Below are 18,229 nucleotides of genomic sequence, written 5' to 3'. Positions count from 1 at the left end.
GTGTGTGTGTGTGTATGTGTGTGTGTATGTGTATGTATGAGTTGGGGATAATTCCAAGCAATGCTCAGAAAACTCCAAGGCTAGGCGCTTCAATGCAAGGGCCACATATCATTGAACTAACTAGCAACTAGAAACCAACTAGCCATACTGCAGTACTCAGCCAACTAGACCAGGAGGTTCAATACTAAAATTCCAGATACTGTGTGGTATTGCTCAGGCTCAACAGTGCTGGGGACTACCAGAACCTCATTTGGCAATGCTCAGGAAACCAGGTGATTCTAAAGAGAAACAACTCAGGACACAATACATGCAAGCCATGCACCTTTGTCTATAAACTTATTTCCATGCATCCTTAGTCACAAGAGTAACCATGGACAAGGGCAAATAATTTGCTCAGTGATTGGTGCTCATGTTTTAATGCAGGAGACCCAAGTTTATCCCTTACTCCCTATGATTTCCATAGATCCTCTGGGAGTCACCCTCAAGCACTGAACCTGGAGTAGCCCCGACCCTGTGCAGTTCAGAAACAAGTCAACAAAATAATAATCTGTGAACAATTTAAATGAATTAATGTATCTGTTTAAAATTTTACTATCAAAAACAGGGAGGGCAAAATGCAACTTATGGGTCAGTACGTGAGTCTCTGACTTTAGTAGAATGAGTATATATGAAATATGAAAATATATAATGAATATTTTTATATATGCTCTGAATAAAACCCTCAACATTTTAAGAAAAGATTAACAGTAGATACTTTATTTAAATTGAGAGTTCTCCTTTTCTAAGAAAATGGTAAAGGTTGCTAAAGATGTCAGAGTTAGACATTGCAGAGGAAATGTATTTGCAAATTTCCTTCAGAAAGGAAATATCATGCCAAGGAGTCCAAGAAAGCCCATGGTTCTTAAGCCTGGGGACTATGACTTCAGAGAGAAGAGAGGTGTGATTAGACCATAAGCAGTCCTCAGATGATGCAAAGCTTTGAAGCCAGACATAATCCTAAATGGTGGCCAAGATTTGAGCTCCAAATCTCTCAGACTTAAATCAAACAAAACATATTTGCTCAAATATGCACCCTGCATCCGGCATAATGTATAACGGCAGTGAGTGTTGCTTTCAGAAACGCAGTTTGTACTTGTTCTAGTTCTGCCACCTCCTAGTTTTGTGACTCTCCAGCAAGTTAATGAAAAATGTGCCTCATCAGTTTCCTCATCAGTAGAATAAGGGTTAAGAACTCATACCTTTAGCTATCAGATTACTGAGATAGTCAAATAAGGAGGAGATATAAAAAACCTACTATATATGATACGGTGTTTTATTCATTACCTACTAGCTGTTCCTATTAAGATTCATACTGTTTGCTGTTACAATTAGTGTGATCTCCATCATAACAACTTCTGGGCTATGAGAACACATCTGAAGCTTTATTGCTAGAAGATAACCTTAAAAGGCTATCCTGGAGATGGAAGGAAAAGTGGAACAGTGTAGATCAGGGATTACAAAGGAGTCTTCAGATGTTAACAGGAGCAAATCCTATCAGGCAAGGACTGGCTGGTGGCAGAGGATAGCTTGTAGACAGGAAGGAAAAAAAATCACATTTTACAGGACAATGCTGGAGAGGAATTTTCCAAGTCTTGACGTTGTGGTACTTGGTCTCAAGTGCTCGGTATAGAACAAATTATCTTGACCTATCACTATAGTTATCACTTTGATAACAGCATAGTCAGACACTAAATTTTAGCCTTTTCATCTGCATCTTTAATTTTTATCCGATAAATTTACCTTCATTAATCAAACAATAATCTTTCCATCCTCAGTTGGTACCAGTTTTTGCCATTCTCTTGAAAATGACATGTTTTTAAATAGTTTTCTATGACTTATTTTATAGAAACCTATCTATTTCTTTACTTAGAAATATTATTTTTAAAGTTGGGTATACCTAAATTAAACTTATTTACTTATATGTAAATTATTCCAATTTCTACATTGAAGAATAGGAATGATAAAATCTGATTGTGTGGCTTGCTTTAAAAAGGCAGATAAATGTTTGAATAATTGTAAAAGAAAAATGCTTGTCAAATAAAATACTTAGGGCCTGATACAGTAAGTTATGAGTAAAATATTTTAAAATATCTTTTTTCACACTAATACCATTTGCCAGTAAACAAAACTTATTTGAGTATTAGTGCAATAACTGGAGCACAAATAAAGAACAATTAGAAACTTTCTCCTGTTAATAGGACAAGAGAATCCCCTTAGGTGTAAATGGAATTTAGAGTTAATAACTGTTAAATTTTCTAAATTTTTTTCTCTCTCAAGTTCCTATTTCAGTTTGTACAATTTTACTTGTAATAAATAGGCTCAGTAACCTGTTCAGAATACATGCAACCTCTCGGAATTTCATACTGCTTTTTTTAAAACAAAATCTTGCATCCCTTAAAAAATTAAAAGGAAAATAAAAAGATATATGTATTGATTTTCTCAAGTGACTCACTAAGTGAGTGGACTAATTACATTGTTGAGCTCCGGAGATAACAACCTACTAATCTAAAATGAAATTTGTTAAAATTGAGACAAATTTTCTTGTTAAATTTAAGAAACTGGATAGTACATAAACGCAGATCAATTGCTTCAACAAATAACTTTATAATGAATTCTCAACTTTAAGCTAAAGGCCATATTAATCCCTTAACACTGTCTCACTTTGTCATTACTCAAAACAGCACATTCAAACTTGGTAGGTGCTTATATGTATATTAAATATATATTACTTGGGAAGAAATTATACTTTAAATTCTATGTAAGGTTATCTATATTGGTCAATGAATAGATAAGGTTACTCATTTACTCCAGAGGAATAAAATTTCAATCAGTGTATCAATGATGTTTTTTCTCATAAGCCTCCATATGCCTTATTCTGAAGATAAGAATGCCTTTTCCCTTCATTATTATTTTTAAAACATAAATGCCTCCTTAAATTGTATATTTTATACCTATACATATAAATTAAATTAGAGAATGTCATTAGTGATATATTTACTTAGAATTGAGTTATAGGTTGTATTGACACATACTGTGAAAATCTACTTAAAAGTTCTCCATATTGGGGCCTGAGAGATAGCATGGAGGTAAGACATTTTCCTTAAATGCATAAGGTCATCAATTCAAATCCGGCTTCCCATATGGTCCCCCGTGCCTGCCAGGAGCAATTTCTGAGCTTGGAGCCAGGAGTTTCTCCTGAGCACTGGCGGGTGTGACCCAAAAACCACACACACACAAAAAAAGGCGAAACAAAAGTTCTCCATACATCTAAGTCAAATATTTTTTTTTATTGATCTTAACTATCAAGGAGAAAAAGTTCTTGTTCGAGGAGTTGGAATTACTGATGATTGACGGGACTAAGAAAATTAACTAAAAGAGTCAAATAATAGATGGTATACTCTCATTAATTTCTTATTTAGAAACCAGAGTGCTCCAATATATATATTTAATAGCTATGATATCCAACTATTCTGTTTTATTCCTAGCAATCTGAAAACAACTCACAAATGGTCTGTCGCATTTCTATCTAACTGAATGACAGTGTTCACTCAATAGTGTGCCACAAACTTTTGGTATGGAGCATGTTATATTGTGTCCACATAGTCTATTCCTTTAGTAACTGAAAGGTATTATCTGTACGGCTATTAGAGTCTTTTATTACTTTTTATTTGATCAGATATCAAAGAGCTTAAAATTCTCACAAGTTAAATGGTAACTCTCTCCCTAAAGCTCTTCCATTATTTCAGAAATAAACTCTTCTTGGAAAGTATGGGTTTCAAAGTTTTTCACTTGGTATATTTCACATAATTATCATTTGAAAATTTAATATGGAAAGATTTGGTGCTTGTCTTCCCTCCCTCTCAAGCATTTTGTGTAGAAATTGATAGTCAATGGCTTGGTTCATCTCTGTGCACTCATCAGGTTGCCACAAATCACCTTTTGCTTTGCAAATGCGCAAACTGTGTGTGACATTGCATTACAGAGAAACCAACACTAAAAATATTAGCATTATAAGTAGACCACATAAACCAGAGGCTTCTTCCAAATTGTAGATTAAAGAACATGTCGTTAATATTTTGAAAAGCCATATCCTTTGCAGTCTAGACTTCCTTTGATACTATAATCTATTCACTTAAAATGGTCTTCAAAAAATTAGTACGGACAGAATATTTTTAAAGTTTATATCCTGAAGTAATCTTATTGAGAGATAATTTAGAAACTGTTTTTCTTACAGCAGAGCTTTGGTTAAGAGAGAAAATTTAAAAAGAGTTCGCTTAAAAAAAGAAGTAAACGAAATTCCATAATATGGAATAAGTATTTGTGCTTCTTGAGAATATCTTGGACCTCTAATAGAAATAAGAACCACTCTAAATGTTTGGAAATTTGACTTTTAATTTTAAATTGGAACATTTAGCTTAAAGAATCATTCAATAACATTTAAATAACATTTCAACAAATGAAACTGTTTGGAAACGACAGCGAAGACAGCCTCCTGCCTTCTGTCTTGCAAGGATTGATTTGGAAGGCCCTCAGGGAGAAAATATTGGAGCTAAGAGGTAAAACTGAAGCCATTGTGGAAAGGAAGAAGTTACACTCTTCCTGTTATGACAGGAAACATAGAAAAATGTGCTTCCTGAGCATTTGCTCAGCAGGGAATGAAGCCGTCTTTGACCTTTACCTTAGGTACATTTGGGCTTTGTTAAACTCGTAAACATGTTTTTGCCCCAAAAGTGTTAATCTGGTTTACTTGATTCATATAAAGTTAGATATTTTACACACATGAAGTCTAGAACAACAGAAACATTTATTTTGTTTGTACATTTACAGTTTGGATTCAAAATATAAGGTAGTCTTTAATAGACCAATCAGAGTGAAATATCACAGATAAATTAACAAGCATACATATTGCCTTATAGATTTAAAATGAAATTTATACTGTATTACCATTGATATGCAATCTGAGGACAGGTTCAGGACTTCACACCTCTTTTAGTGGGTTTCTCATACCACAATCTTCTTTTTCATTAAATCCCAAACATTCTTAGATTGAAAGATTTAGACCATAATAAAAGTCTCTCTAAACCTGATCAATATAATTGTAGTTCATACTACTTCCTCTCTTCTCCTGTCGACAAGACATTTCACAGAAAATAGATATCAGATGTTTTGAAATACAGCCTGAATTTGTTAATAGGCACGAGTTTATTAATATGTATTATTTATTATTTTTCCTCAACAAAATGTGGAGTGCACACGAGTTGAAGGGTTTTTTTGTTTTTTGTTTTTTGTTTTTTTTTGAAGGATATTGACTTGAGGGTTGGGGCTGATAGAAATCTAAATTCTACACTCCTAGAACCTCATTTTAATTCTTTCATCATATTCAGAATTTTAGGAAGACTGCTAAAAACCCTTTGGAAATCTTACAACACTGCAGTGAAACAGGGCTCAATTTGCTTGAGGCTAACGAGGACAATAGCCCTCTTTGCAGCAGAACACACTGCTGTCTCATCCTCGCAAGTTATGCTCGAGGGTTACAGCACATGGTAGCAGTCTGCTTAAAAGAGCCCCTCACTGCTCTTTAAAGAGCCTTTCATTTACCATGGCAGGCCCCGTCATTGTATAAAAGAGTGCTTGTCTAGAACACAAGTCTGCAGCGGTATTACTTCCTCCCACCGAGAGTAATCATCAAGCTTAAAGCTCGCAAGCCTTTCTAATGACAGACTGAATTAAACAAAATAAAATGGAAGAGGAATACTTTAGAACAGTTGTACCATTACTTAGTGCAGGAACAAGCTGGGAGAAGAAAAAGAGCATTTAAGAGGCATTTCCCTTTTTTTTCAATTAGAGATGGTCGCAGCAGACTCTTGACTCCATCCTCAACCCTTTAAACACATAGGATGTCCTAATGGCTCTGGATTAGAGAGTGCATTGTATCACTGAGCTGTCCAACTTATCACTCATTAGTCACTCAGTTTCCTTAACCAGGAGGCAACTTTAAGATTGTCTGGGCTGGGGGTGAGAAAGAGGGAATCTAAAATATTTGCATAGGATCTGGGTTCTGTTAATCATGTCTCTAAAAAAAAATAGACAAAATTAAAAATAGAATTAGCTGGCTATATTCAGCCAGATTCATTCTAAAACAAAGCAAAATTAATAAAACTCTGCTATTGTTTTATGAATTAAACAAATAAAATTATTCTTCACTCTATGAGTGTATTGACGTTCCATTAAGATCAGGCAAGAAAAGACTCATAATTTGTGAAGGAGGTATTGGAACCCATAAATTAAAACCAGCATTGCTTCCTGTAGTAGTACGTTAGACATTGTCTAAATTGTAGTCTTAATTGTTCCCATAGATTTGAGGAGTTAAGTTCTGTTTTCCTTCATTTATTCTTAGCTTTCTCTCCTCTATGATATGGGACTCCCACAGTTAATATGGTAGGGAAGTTCTTCTGAAGTGACTTTATGAATGGACCAGGAATGGAAGAGTGAGCAGAGGCTGGAGATTTGTTATGAAATGTCTTTTTCTTTACATGGTAGTTAAATTCATTTCCCTAACCTCTAAGAAATTTTCTGGTACAGAACTTGTGCTCTGTTGTTAGAACTTGTTATGTACATTGCCTATGTGTAAATTAGAGACACATTTAAAAAAAATTCTGCCTAGAACCAGGATACCAGTCAAAATGTGTCTAATTTTTTGAAATTTAAACAAATATTCATTAATACAGGATAGTGTATGGTTCCATCAACGTCTGCTCTTGGGTCTCAATGGCTTTAGTGCAAATGACTTGAAGTCTGAGAGTAGAATTGGCTTCAGAATCCACACACAAAGAGCTATGGTTTTCTTGTCGAAATCTAAAAACCAACTTCTCGGTTTTATTTTTCCTAATATCACTTTTTCACTTTAACCTGCAAAGTTATTTTTGACATTAATCAATATTTTATACTAATCTGTTAATACTCTTCAGATTTCTTTATGATTATTAAGGTAATCTAGCAAAAGACAAATGACACATTTTGAAATGAGTTTTTTTAAGCATGAATAATGTAATCCATGTCTTTGTTTATAGTATACCTGGGAAATGGAGATAATAAACTGTACTGAAGCAACTGTCTAATGTATCAAGAGAACTTGCTACAAAATATTTGAGTTTCTTAGGAAAAAAGTCACCAAATAATGTCAGCACTGATTTAAAAACATAATTATCAGAAATATGACATACAAGTTCCTCAATTAACTAACACACAAAATATAATCCAGTCTATTTGTTTCATCATTTAGTTTAAACAAAAATGGGTTTTATTCTAAATTAAAATAACAGCAAAAGAGTCACTAAAAATTTTCCTTTCTATGGCAGTCTTCTTAGTTTGAGCTTGTATAAATTTTTTAAGAAATTTGCTTTGAATTACATCATCCTTTCACCCTTCTATCTATTCTTTATTCAAAAATTTTTTTAATAGGCTAATAATGATTTGGGGGCTTTAGATGACAAGAATAGACAGAAACTATTTGGAACTTTCAAAGAAAACTTGATGTCTAACTGAGAGAAAATTCTTGTCTACAAGTAGTAATGGGAACTTAAGTTTGTGGATCCTTGGGAAAGCTTATTACAGTTTGTAACAAGTAACTATGCTTGGCACATCAAAGGGGTACTATCTACCTTGTAGAGTTTTTCAAAATTCAATAAGTGGAAAGTCATTTGTAAGACTCAGGTTCCTAAGTATACTATATTTTAGCATCTATATTATAACAACTCTGTAAAATGCCTGCTACTTCCTAATGCAGGTAAGGAAATTTGGATTCAGTTAAGTTAAATTTTATACAAAGACACAAGCTCAGAAGTGCCAAGACTCAAAATTGATTTTTCAGTTTTCCTATTTTTACTTCTATGCCAATGCTGCCCAAGTACATTACATGCAAACTGCTGCTTTAAAGATATTCTGTTAATGTAAATTTCCCATTTTGTTCAACTATACATTTATGGTACAATTTTCGACATCCAGATAATATGCATACATAATAAAATTTTGGATAGCCTTTTCTTTATCATGTAACTAAAATGAAAGTGGCCTCATTATTATTGATATTATTAATAAAACACATCCAGAATGAAGCTATAAAAAATAGTCTTGTTTTTAACCATACTCTAATCACTCTAATCATCCTTTCAGCCCAAAGGTCCATGCTATCTGAGCATCGAATCAGCACTCAAAAATCTTAAATAAAAAATTTAAAGATCTTTAATCAACTCACTGCTTAATTCAGGACATCTTTTGTACCTCCCATTATATGCTATATTTTTTGCCATACTTGGGTATATGCTACTTCTTGTTTCAAGAAAACCGGTTCTCTCAAATAGTTCTCATCACAAAGTATTTTCTTATTTTGAGTCTTTAAACAATTTTTAAATTCTGTTCTGTAAAATAAATAAAATAATTTTTCTTCCTCTTCATGTGGTCACATTTTTTTTCCGTTGATTTCATTTTCTGGGGTCACACCCAGTAGTTCTTAGGGCTCAGGCCTGACTCTCCATTCTTAGATCACATTCAGTCGTGATCAGGGGATTATATGGGATGCCAGAGATCTAGCCTGGGTTGGCCACATGCAAGGTCCATGCCCAACCCCCTGCCATCTCTCCAGCCTCAGCTACATGTTTTTAACTTAGGGCTTGTTTGGCACTTTAAATTTGCTAGGAGCAGGGACTGGGCTAAAAATAGAGTTCAGAAGATGGGAAGCACCCCCAACAGTACTTAGCCAACCATCTGGGCAAAGGATTCAGTGTTCAACCTGTCAGTGCAATGTTTATCAGGCTTAGTGATGTAAGGGGTCACCAGGGCCACACCTAGTAGTGCTCAAGGGGCCATAGTACCAGGGAATCTATCTCAGTTCTTGTAAGGTTTCTGCTATAGAATCCCTACCAAACATTTTCTCATCTTATGTTCTGGTTTTGACAGGATCTTCTTAGAACTTAATATAGTACCAAATATTATCTAGCTCCAAATAACAAGTAGATCAATAGGACTATTAATTGCCCCATATGGAGCACTTTAACTTTAGATTCTTCTTTCAAAGAAGTCACTTTATTAAAGTTAATTCAAACTGAATTTATAAAATAATTGTCTTTTAAAAATATGGGCACAGGTCCAGAAACATAGTGCAAAGGCTAGTGTGCATGCTTTGCATGCAGGATTCCTGGGTTTAGTCTCTGGCATTGTATGGTCCCCTGAGTACCTCTATAATTAATATTCCAGCCCACCTGCTGAGCTTTGAGTAGGAAGTAGCCCCTGCGAATTGCCAGGTATGACCCAAGAATCAATCAATGAGTAAATAAAAGTATGAGCACAGACGTTAAAATGATGTATTTTTGATTATATTGTTTGTAACACTGTTTTCTTGTCTCTGGAGGGATCTGTGAAAGATGTAATATCTAAAAGTCTATCACCCATATTTATTTTATAAGCAAATTTGATAAGCATTCCTTCCCCATCTTCACTAAAACCAGACAAAACTGTTAGTGAGACAGAGATGTTACTAAAATCTGTATCCATTAATTTACCCTTATACCTAACACTTGTGTATCTGTTCATATTCACATAATGATCAAATCAGTAGTACCAAGTCCATAATGTTGGGATGAGAGGGTTGCCTCTCAAATGCTTTGCCAAATGCATGTTCTTTGAAAAATCTGAACTTCTTAGAAAATTAAATAATTTTTTTCTCAGTGAATGTAAAGTCTGAGATTCACCTTGAACTTTATTCTGTGATTGTAAAATTAATTTTTATATTCAGAGTTTTCCATCTTTGGTGATGTGCCATCTAGACAGGAGTCCCATGTTTTCCCCCAAGCCAGGAGCAATTTCTTAGGGCATAGCCACGGTAACCCCTGAGCATCACCGGTGTGGCCCAAAAACCAATAAATAAATAAATAAATAAATAAATAAATAAATAAATAAATAAATAAATAAATAAATAAATAAATAAATAAATAAATAAAGCACACATACCCCTGAACTTTCTGAAATGTTTTTCTTGAAGTCTAGAACATATTTACCTAGGCATTTCTCTCCAGGCTTTCCTTAGTTCTTTTCTTTTTTGTTTTGTTTTGTTTTTTTTGTTTTTATTTTTGTTTTCGTTTTTTTTTTTTTTTGGTTTTTGGGCCACACCAGGCGGTGCTTAAGGGTGACTCCTGGTTGTCTGCTCAGAAATAGCTCCTGGCAGGCACGGGGGACCATATGGGACACCGGGATTCGAACCAACCACCTTTGGTCCTGGATTGGCTGCATGCAAGGCAAATGCCACTGTGCTATCTCTCCGGGCCCTTAGTTCTTTTCTTATAGACTCCAAGACAATAGTGAAATGAACTTTATTCAATATTTCTGTCAATGGCATGTTAAACTTTTTAGTAAAGATATATATGAACCCAAAACCTCAAATTTTGAGACTAAATTATCAAAAAGGGCGTATACAGTTATCTCTTTTTTTGCAGAAAATTTTATACAAAGGGTCAGGCTTTTTATAAAGGAGACTACTTTTTACATTACCTTATTTCTTGTTTAGCAAATATTCATTAAACAGACACAGGTCTTAAGGGAGTCTTTGAGGAACCTAAAATTTGACAGGAGAGGCATACTCGTTAGAATATCTCAGAATAAAGTTTTTCAAGAAGTTCTAGAGAACCACAAGAAGGGATAAGTTTTCTCTGAATGTGACAATGAAAGCTTCATAGAAGAACTTGGCATTTAAATTAAGCCTTGCAGAATGATGGGAGCCTGCCAGCAGCCAGATGGGAAGGAGGAGGGACATAATACCACAATCAGCGTTCACTGAACACAGATAAGAAATAGCCAATATGGTGGGTTTCATTTCATGTTCATATTGAGTAGGTTAACATCTACTTTTATTTTTCTCTTGCTTAATCTAAAGAAGTTGGTGAGAAAAGCAAACTGAATTTACCCTACTCTAAATGAAGTAAAATTTCAGATCTTTACACATGACTTGAAACATCTCAGTTGGTTAAACAATGCATTTTGCATCAAATAAAGGCAATTTATTTTAAGTGTTAAGGAAGCAGTTTCTATTTTTTGTCCAAACATGGGGAAGATGCATGAAAATGACTATATATGCAGGTCTATTATATATAATAATATGTATTGTATATATCTTTTCATATATGTATGTAGAATGTTCAAGTAAAATGACTTTATTTTATGCTTCTCTAAATAGATTTTACAAATTTTATGGCTGAAGTACATAAAGTCCATATTTAATGAATGTCCCTATTCTCATTTTCAAATTACAATTTTAATTCTAATTAATATTTGTTAAGTTTCATGTAAATTGTCAACATAATGAGTCATGTCAGTCCTTTTGCAGAGTTATAAAATATGAGGTTACTATAAAACTTTATGCTGATGTATCTTAATGTAACATCATCACTACATTTGAGGCTATTTCAAGATTTTGAAAAAAATTATCAAGAAAAGTTCAGGGAGTACTAGTAATTTTGTTTTCTGGAGATACAACACATATGAAGAATCTAGAAAATGGGCTGGAGCGATAGAGCGATAGGGTGTTTGCCTTGCACGCGTCTGACCCAGGGCTGATCAGTTCAATACCCAGCGTCCCAGATGGTCTCCCAAGCTAGGAGCGATTTCTGAGCACATAGTCAGGAGTAATCCCTGAATGTCACCAGGTGTGGCCCCAAAACAAACAAACAAACAAACAAAAGAATCTAAAAACTAAATTTTGTTTGATTTTGTTTTAATAATAATATCTTTATTTAAGCACCATGGTTACAAATGTGTTCGTAGTTGGGTTTCAGTCATGCAAACCCCCTTCACCAGTGCAACCTTCCTGCACCAATGTCCCCCATTTTCTCCTCCCCACCCCCTGCCTGTCTTCGAGACAGGCATTCTACTTCTCTCACTATCATTGTCATGATTGCTGTTAGTGTTATTCTCTAAATGCTCTCACAACTCTTTGTGGTAAGCTTCATATCATGGGCTTGTCCTTTTGGTCCTCGTGGCTATTGTCTCTGGGTATTATTACCATACTATTTTTTATTTTTTTTAAATCCCACTGATGAATGAGACTATTCTGTGTCTGTCTCTCTCCCTCTGATTTACTTCACTTTGCATAATAGTCTCCACATAAATCCATGTATAGGCAGATTTCATGCCTTCATTTTTCCTAACAGCTGCGTAATATTCCATTGTGTATACATTCCACAATTTCTTTAGCCATTCAATTGTTGTCAGGCACCTGGCTTGTTTCCAGATTCTGGCTATTGTAAATAGAGATGTGATGAACATAGGCATGCAGAGGGCATTTTGTATCATATTTCTGTGTTCCTAGGGCATATACCTATGAATGGTATTGCTGGATTATATGTGAGCTCAAATTCCAGTTTTTTGAGAAATATATGTATTATTTTCCAGAAAGACTGGACTAGATGGCATTCCCACAGAGAATGAGAATTCCTTTCTCCCACATTCCCGCCAACACTGATTGTTCTTGTTCTTTGTGATGTGTGTCAGTTTCTGTGATGTGAGATGGTACCTCATTGTTGTTTTGATTTGCATCTCCCTGATGATTAGTGATATGGAGCATTTTTTTTCATGTGCCTTTTGGCCATCTGTATTTCTTCTTAGAGGAAATGTCTTCTCATTTCACCTCTCCATTTATTGAAGGGGTTAGATGTTTTTTCTTATTAAGTTCTGTCAGTAGCTTATGTATCTTAGATTTTAGCCCCTTATCTGATGGGTATTGGGCAAATAGTTAGAAACTAAACTTTGAGTTGTAGTGCCCATTTTAATAATATAGGTTTAATTTCTTCTCAGTATACCTTAATGATGAAACCACTGGAGAGCATCTTTGCATATCTTATTTAAGGTTCAAAATATGTTACTAAAATAGAAGTATGGACCTGTCCCCATTGCAAACTATTGTCAAGTTATGAAAATTGTAATCATTACAATACATTATTATATTTAAGTATAAAAGCTCTGAATTGCCATCTTTGTCACTGATTGGAGTACTTTAAACAAAGAGTAATATCTCAGGTCTCTTTAGAAATCTTAATGCTTAAAAAACAATTTTATCTAGCTATGAACAATGAGAAAAAGCATTATAAAGTACATTTGCTTATGCCATGAAGACTATGAGCATAATACAGAATTAAATTTAGAGCAATTAACAGAAGATTTGAAGGTATTTTCTTTAATGCTTTAGTATAGTCATCATTATTTTAGTTTGCTGTCTTAATGATAAAAATCAATATGCGCTGATGTTTTTGACAGGTAATATTAGATAGGTATGCATTATCCAGAAAGCTATATGGTTAGACAAATGATGAAGAGTTCCCAAACGTAAACACGAATAGTAACTTTAAGGATATTTCTGTCCTGAAATGTACTTTGATGGTGAGTGTTGTAATGTGCAAAATTCTGAGGTTTGTGTACAACAGAAACCATACTGTATTGAGGCATTCCACTACAGTTTGTGGTCATGAAAGTCTCATTAAAAGTGGTTTTTGATATTTGAAAGTATTTTGGGTCAGTACCTTCTGTATGGAACCTATTCTGATACCCTTTTCATGAGAAAAATGACTAAACCTGCAGGTATATTTGCATCTTGATAGATGTAAGACATTTTATATACATTTATTTTTATAGTTAATTCTTTATTCTTTAAAAAATAGTCTTTATTTTGCTTGACTTTAATACCAATCATGAGTCATTTGAATGAACCAAAATAAACTTTCTAAGGTATGATAATAATATTTTAAAATAAGACATTGGGGTCAGAGCGATAGTACAGTGAGGCATTCATTTTCCCACATGTCCTGTATCTTTTCCCAAGAAGCACCAAGAGTAATTCCTGAATACAGAGCTAGGAGTAAGCCCTGAGTATCGCCAGGTGTGGCCAAACAAAAAAGAAAAGGAAGTCATTAACTATAATTTAACAGAAGAACTTTAGTAACATAATCAATAAACATAAAAGATAAGGTAAGATATTGACAGTTATTCAAATAAAAATTGTCCCAGTTGGAGATATAAATGACATATCTGAGTATATTATTGACTAAACTTTTTGGAATGTTAAATTCTCCTTCTCAAGATCAGTTAAAGATTCCATAGTTCAGGTTTATCTTTTCTTTAGAGAAATTAAAATTCTTAAATAGCCTCAATCATGAGACTTTTCAAACAGATTAAGACAGATTAATTTTGTAAGTTCTTGCCCTGTAAATCACTTCTGAAAACGGAAGGACTTAAGATTCATTGAGTTTCCATTTAAGCAGTAACCTTGCTAATGCATACAATATTTATGTAAACCTCACAATCCTAAGAGGTTATGTTAACAGAGAAAATTCTAACTCAAGTAGAATAACTCAAGTAATAACTTAAACAAGATGTTAGATGCATATAAGTTTCTTTTAAAAATGTTTTTTGAGTTTTTAAACAAGTACAAAAACAGCTATCATATAATATTTATGTCATATAATTTTTATTTCCAAGAACTTTGCAGAAAATTTTTTTTTCTTGTTTCTTGATCTACAGACCTTCACAGTATTTTCATAGTATTTAGATCTCAAGGTAGTAGGAATACAGTTCTCAACAAGACAAAAATATATATGTCCTTGTAGAAGCTACACTGGACTAGAAGAAATAGGCACTACACTTTGATGCACACCAAGGTGGTGGCAAATTATACACTATATAAATGATAAACTCTATGTCTCTTAAGTAGACATAAAGGCTTTGGTCAAATAAGTATTAATAAAAAATATAGAGAAATGAGGAGGTGAGAGATCAGGGTTTTTATCTGCTAGCCCGCAGTTCCTGTTAGCATATCTATTTAGGTGTGTGGGACAGGAGGAGGGTGGATTCAAAGTTCACGCTGAGGTTTCTCATTTGGGTGACAGAATTTTGGGTGAGGAGAGAGTAGCAAAAGGAGTAGATTTGAAGGTGAAGATAATGAGTTTGAGCTTGCGGCGTTGGAGATTCCACCGAACTTCAGATAGACTAGGGCACAGAGGGTATCCTTGAAGTGTTTGGAGACAAAGAGCAAGACAGGTGCGGGAATCTGGTGTAAGACATTTAACACGAATAGATAATAGATAAAATTCAGCTGGCCACAGCTCACTAGGTTTAATTTGAACGTGAGCGAAAAAACTTCAAGGTTTTCTATTGAAAAGAAAAGCTAAATTAAGTTAGCATTTTCCCAAGTATCTGCTTTAGAATCTAGTTATGTAAAAAGTGTGCCTCCAGATAAGTAAGCAACGAAACCTAAGTTTTTATCTGTAGTGGGTTATAGGAAGGAGTTGAAACAAAGTTTAAAAGTATCTTAACTTTTCATTCCAAAGTGCTTCATTTCCCACAAGTACTGGGCTGTGAGACGTTTTTCTTAAGAAGCATTTTATGGAAATTATATTCTACAAAAGACCTGCTGGGAAACACTGAACCATCTAAGTGCTTATAATTAAAAATATCTCCAGGTCTGGGGGCAGAATGGAGTTTAGTCCAGAAGACAGAAACTAGCTATAGTGAAATATATATTTGCTTTTGAAAGGATTGACAGTTTGGTTGGAAGTTTTCTACACTGGGAAAAGAGAACTGTGTCATCACGAGAAATATAGGGAAGACTGAGGTTATAAAGATTGAGACAAATTGAGGAGAGAATGATTCCAGACAAGGAGATTGTCTGGGACAGGAAGTGATAATGGATGTGAATGATAGAACCGAGTGAGAAATAGACAAGAAAGTGTGAACCTGAGAAACATTTTGAGGGAAGGAATTATGGGGCTTGGAAACAGATTAGATTAAAAGAAGGAAAACCAAAGATAACTGTAGTTTCTGGCCTGGGAGAAGATACACAGAAGAATGAAACCAAAATCCTAACAGTATTATGACAAAAGTACTTCCCAACTCGCTGCTAGATTTCTAGAAAACAAATTTAGCACTCTCTGAGAGCACAGTCATGTCTCTTCAAGTGTTTTCAATTACATGGCATGGAGCTAAATCATTTTAAGAATTCTGAACACATACCTAAAACACGATCTTTATAATGTCATGCCCAGACTTAAAGTGGTCAGGAAAAGGCCTGAAATTTATCATTAGATGTTAGCTAGGCCGAAATAAACTATTTGTTTGTGTCAAACTACTCAAAAGAAAAAGGAACCGTTCTCTGGTCCCTTTCATTAAAATGCCCTCCATTAAATCTGGCATTTACAGTTTCACATTCAGCAACAAGCCTGAAATCACACATTTTCAAATTCTACGCAGAGATTAGTTTTAGATTTATTTGCTTCCTCCACACCCCCCACCTCATGTGTTAGTGCCCAAGGGCTCTCTGACAATGACACCCTTTGTTTTACAAAAGAAAATAATACTGTTTAAAAAAATGCATGAATTATTTTTTCTTTAAAAAAAACTTTTTTTTTTTTTCCCCAGGTGACATTTACAAAAAGGAAATTCGGGTTGATGAAGAAGGCTTATGAACTGAGCGTGCTGTGCGACTGTGAGATTGCCCTGATCATCTTCAACAGCACCAACAAGCTGTTCCAGTATGCCAGCACCGACATGGACAAGGTGCTACTGAAGTACACGGAGTACAATGAGCCGCATGAGAGCAGGACAAATTCAGACATAGTAGAGGTAAGTTCAATTTGCTGAGCTGTTCTTCACCGAGTTTGTGCCCTGTGGCATTGTTACCATCCCTTTTAATGCCTCCCCAAACTCACCCTACACGCGATACTGCACTCACAAGTGCAAATGTAATCACAATCTTGCTTTTCAAAGGAAACTATTAATATTTTCACTCTTTTTTCTTCTTCCTCCATGCATCCAAGTATGTGATAGCAGAACAGAGATCATCCACATCTGTTTCTGTTGGCTCTAGCCTCAGTATGCAGTTAGTAGTTTCATTCTTCTAGAATCTTCATTGTCCACCATCTTGTCGGACTGGCAACTGGAACTAGTTCCCATACTCAGATTACTTTTGTTATTTCCTTTTTAAAATAAAATATTTTATATATTTTATAGTGATAGTTGTATAAAAGTTATTGATGTAGATGCTTATGGTTATTGCACCTATGCCATCAAAGGGCTCATTAGCCTCACTATTGTTCTGCTATTATCTCTAGTTCAGTCTTCAGTCCTCCTTCCATTTCCCCATCTATTTGTTAGTCTTTTTGGGGGGCCAAAGAGATAACACAAAAATTAAGGTACTTGCCTTGCATATGGTCAACCTGTTTTGAGCCTTGCCACCATATATGGACTCATGAGTGATATCAGAAGTGATCCCCAAGCACAGAACTCAAAGTAGCCCTTAAGCACTGTTGGATGTAGCCCAATGAACCCAATGGCCCAATCTACCACTCCAGGTTGACTTCTTTTGTATAGACTAGTATCTGGGCATCGTTAGTGAAAAAAATATTACATTCACCCCAAGTTTACACTTCACTTTGTTTAATCTCTCTAATTTTTACTTCCTAGTGCATTCTACTTGAAAGTGAAAGTAATTATTCTCCTGGAAATGTTTTCTCATAAAATTATATCATTCAATATAGCAATGAAAACTGTTAATATACACAGAATCTGAAATCTGGTGAGAATGAATTGCTAAGCATTAACTTAGTGTTTTTTTCAAAATCAGATTTAAAATCTTTTATTGTGCCAAAAATAAAAAAGCATCATGTTAAAACTCAAATATGTTTGAAATTTGCTAGCATAACTAACACTGCCACACGGTTTTCATTGAAGCTCTTAAATATTTCTAGCATGTTATCCTACTTAGGTACTATTGCTTCCCTGTATCTTTCAGAACCATCAATACTAAATCAAAACGGAAGAGGCATAATGAGGATTATACCCATCTGTCTGTCTTCCTCACTTCCCGTTGTCTCATAGCTTCCAACACAGATTGCTTTTTTCAGAGTTAAGAGAAAATTACAAGTGTCTTCAAAAGTTTTATTCAGAATCAGTTTGCCAAAGTACAAATCAATCTGCCATTGGTCAAATTTTATGGAAACAGTGCCATGTTAATCCTGATAAAATATATCTGCCTGTTACATTCATCTTCCCTTTATCATTACAGTTTTCTGACCAGTTCTTATCTCTTTGAATTTATTTATAAGTTTTCAAAAATAGATATCTGAGGGCTAGAGCAGTGGCACAAGCAGTAAGTGCC

At 34.5% G+C, this 18,229-nt stretch overlaps 1 protein-coding gene across 3 annotated transcripts in view; it reads left to right on the top strand.

Moving 5' to 3' along the window:
* MEF2C (myocyte enhancer factor 2C) overlaps nt 1–18,229 on the top strand; it is a 167,836-nt gene that overhangs the window by 61,454 nt on the left and 88,153 nt on the right. For all 3 annotated transcript variants that reach the window (XM_049769137.1, XM_049769136.1, XM_049769135.1), the window contains exon 3: nt 16,492–16,695. In XM_049769137.1, the coding sequence (XP_049625094.1) occupies nt 16,492–16,695 (204 nt within the window). The remainder of the gene's footprint in view (nt 1–16,491; nt 16,696–18,229) is intronic.

Source organism: Suncus etruscus, chromosome 2 (genome assembly GCF_024139225.1).
Source record: "Suncus etruscus isolate mSunEtr1 chromosome 2, mSunEtr1.pri.cur, whole genome shotgun sequence".
Taxonomy (NCBI): Eukaryota; Metazoa; Chordata; class Mammalia; order Eulipotyphla; family Soricidae; genus Suncus; species Suncus etruscus.
Note: the sequence above shows the minus strand (reverse complement) of the source record. Positions and strands in the feature narration are given on the sequence as shown.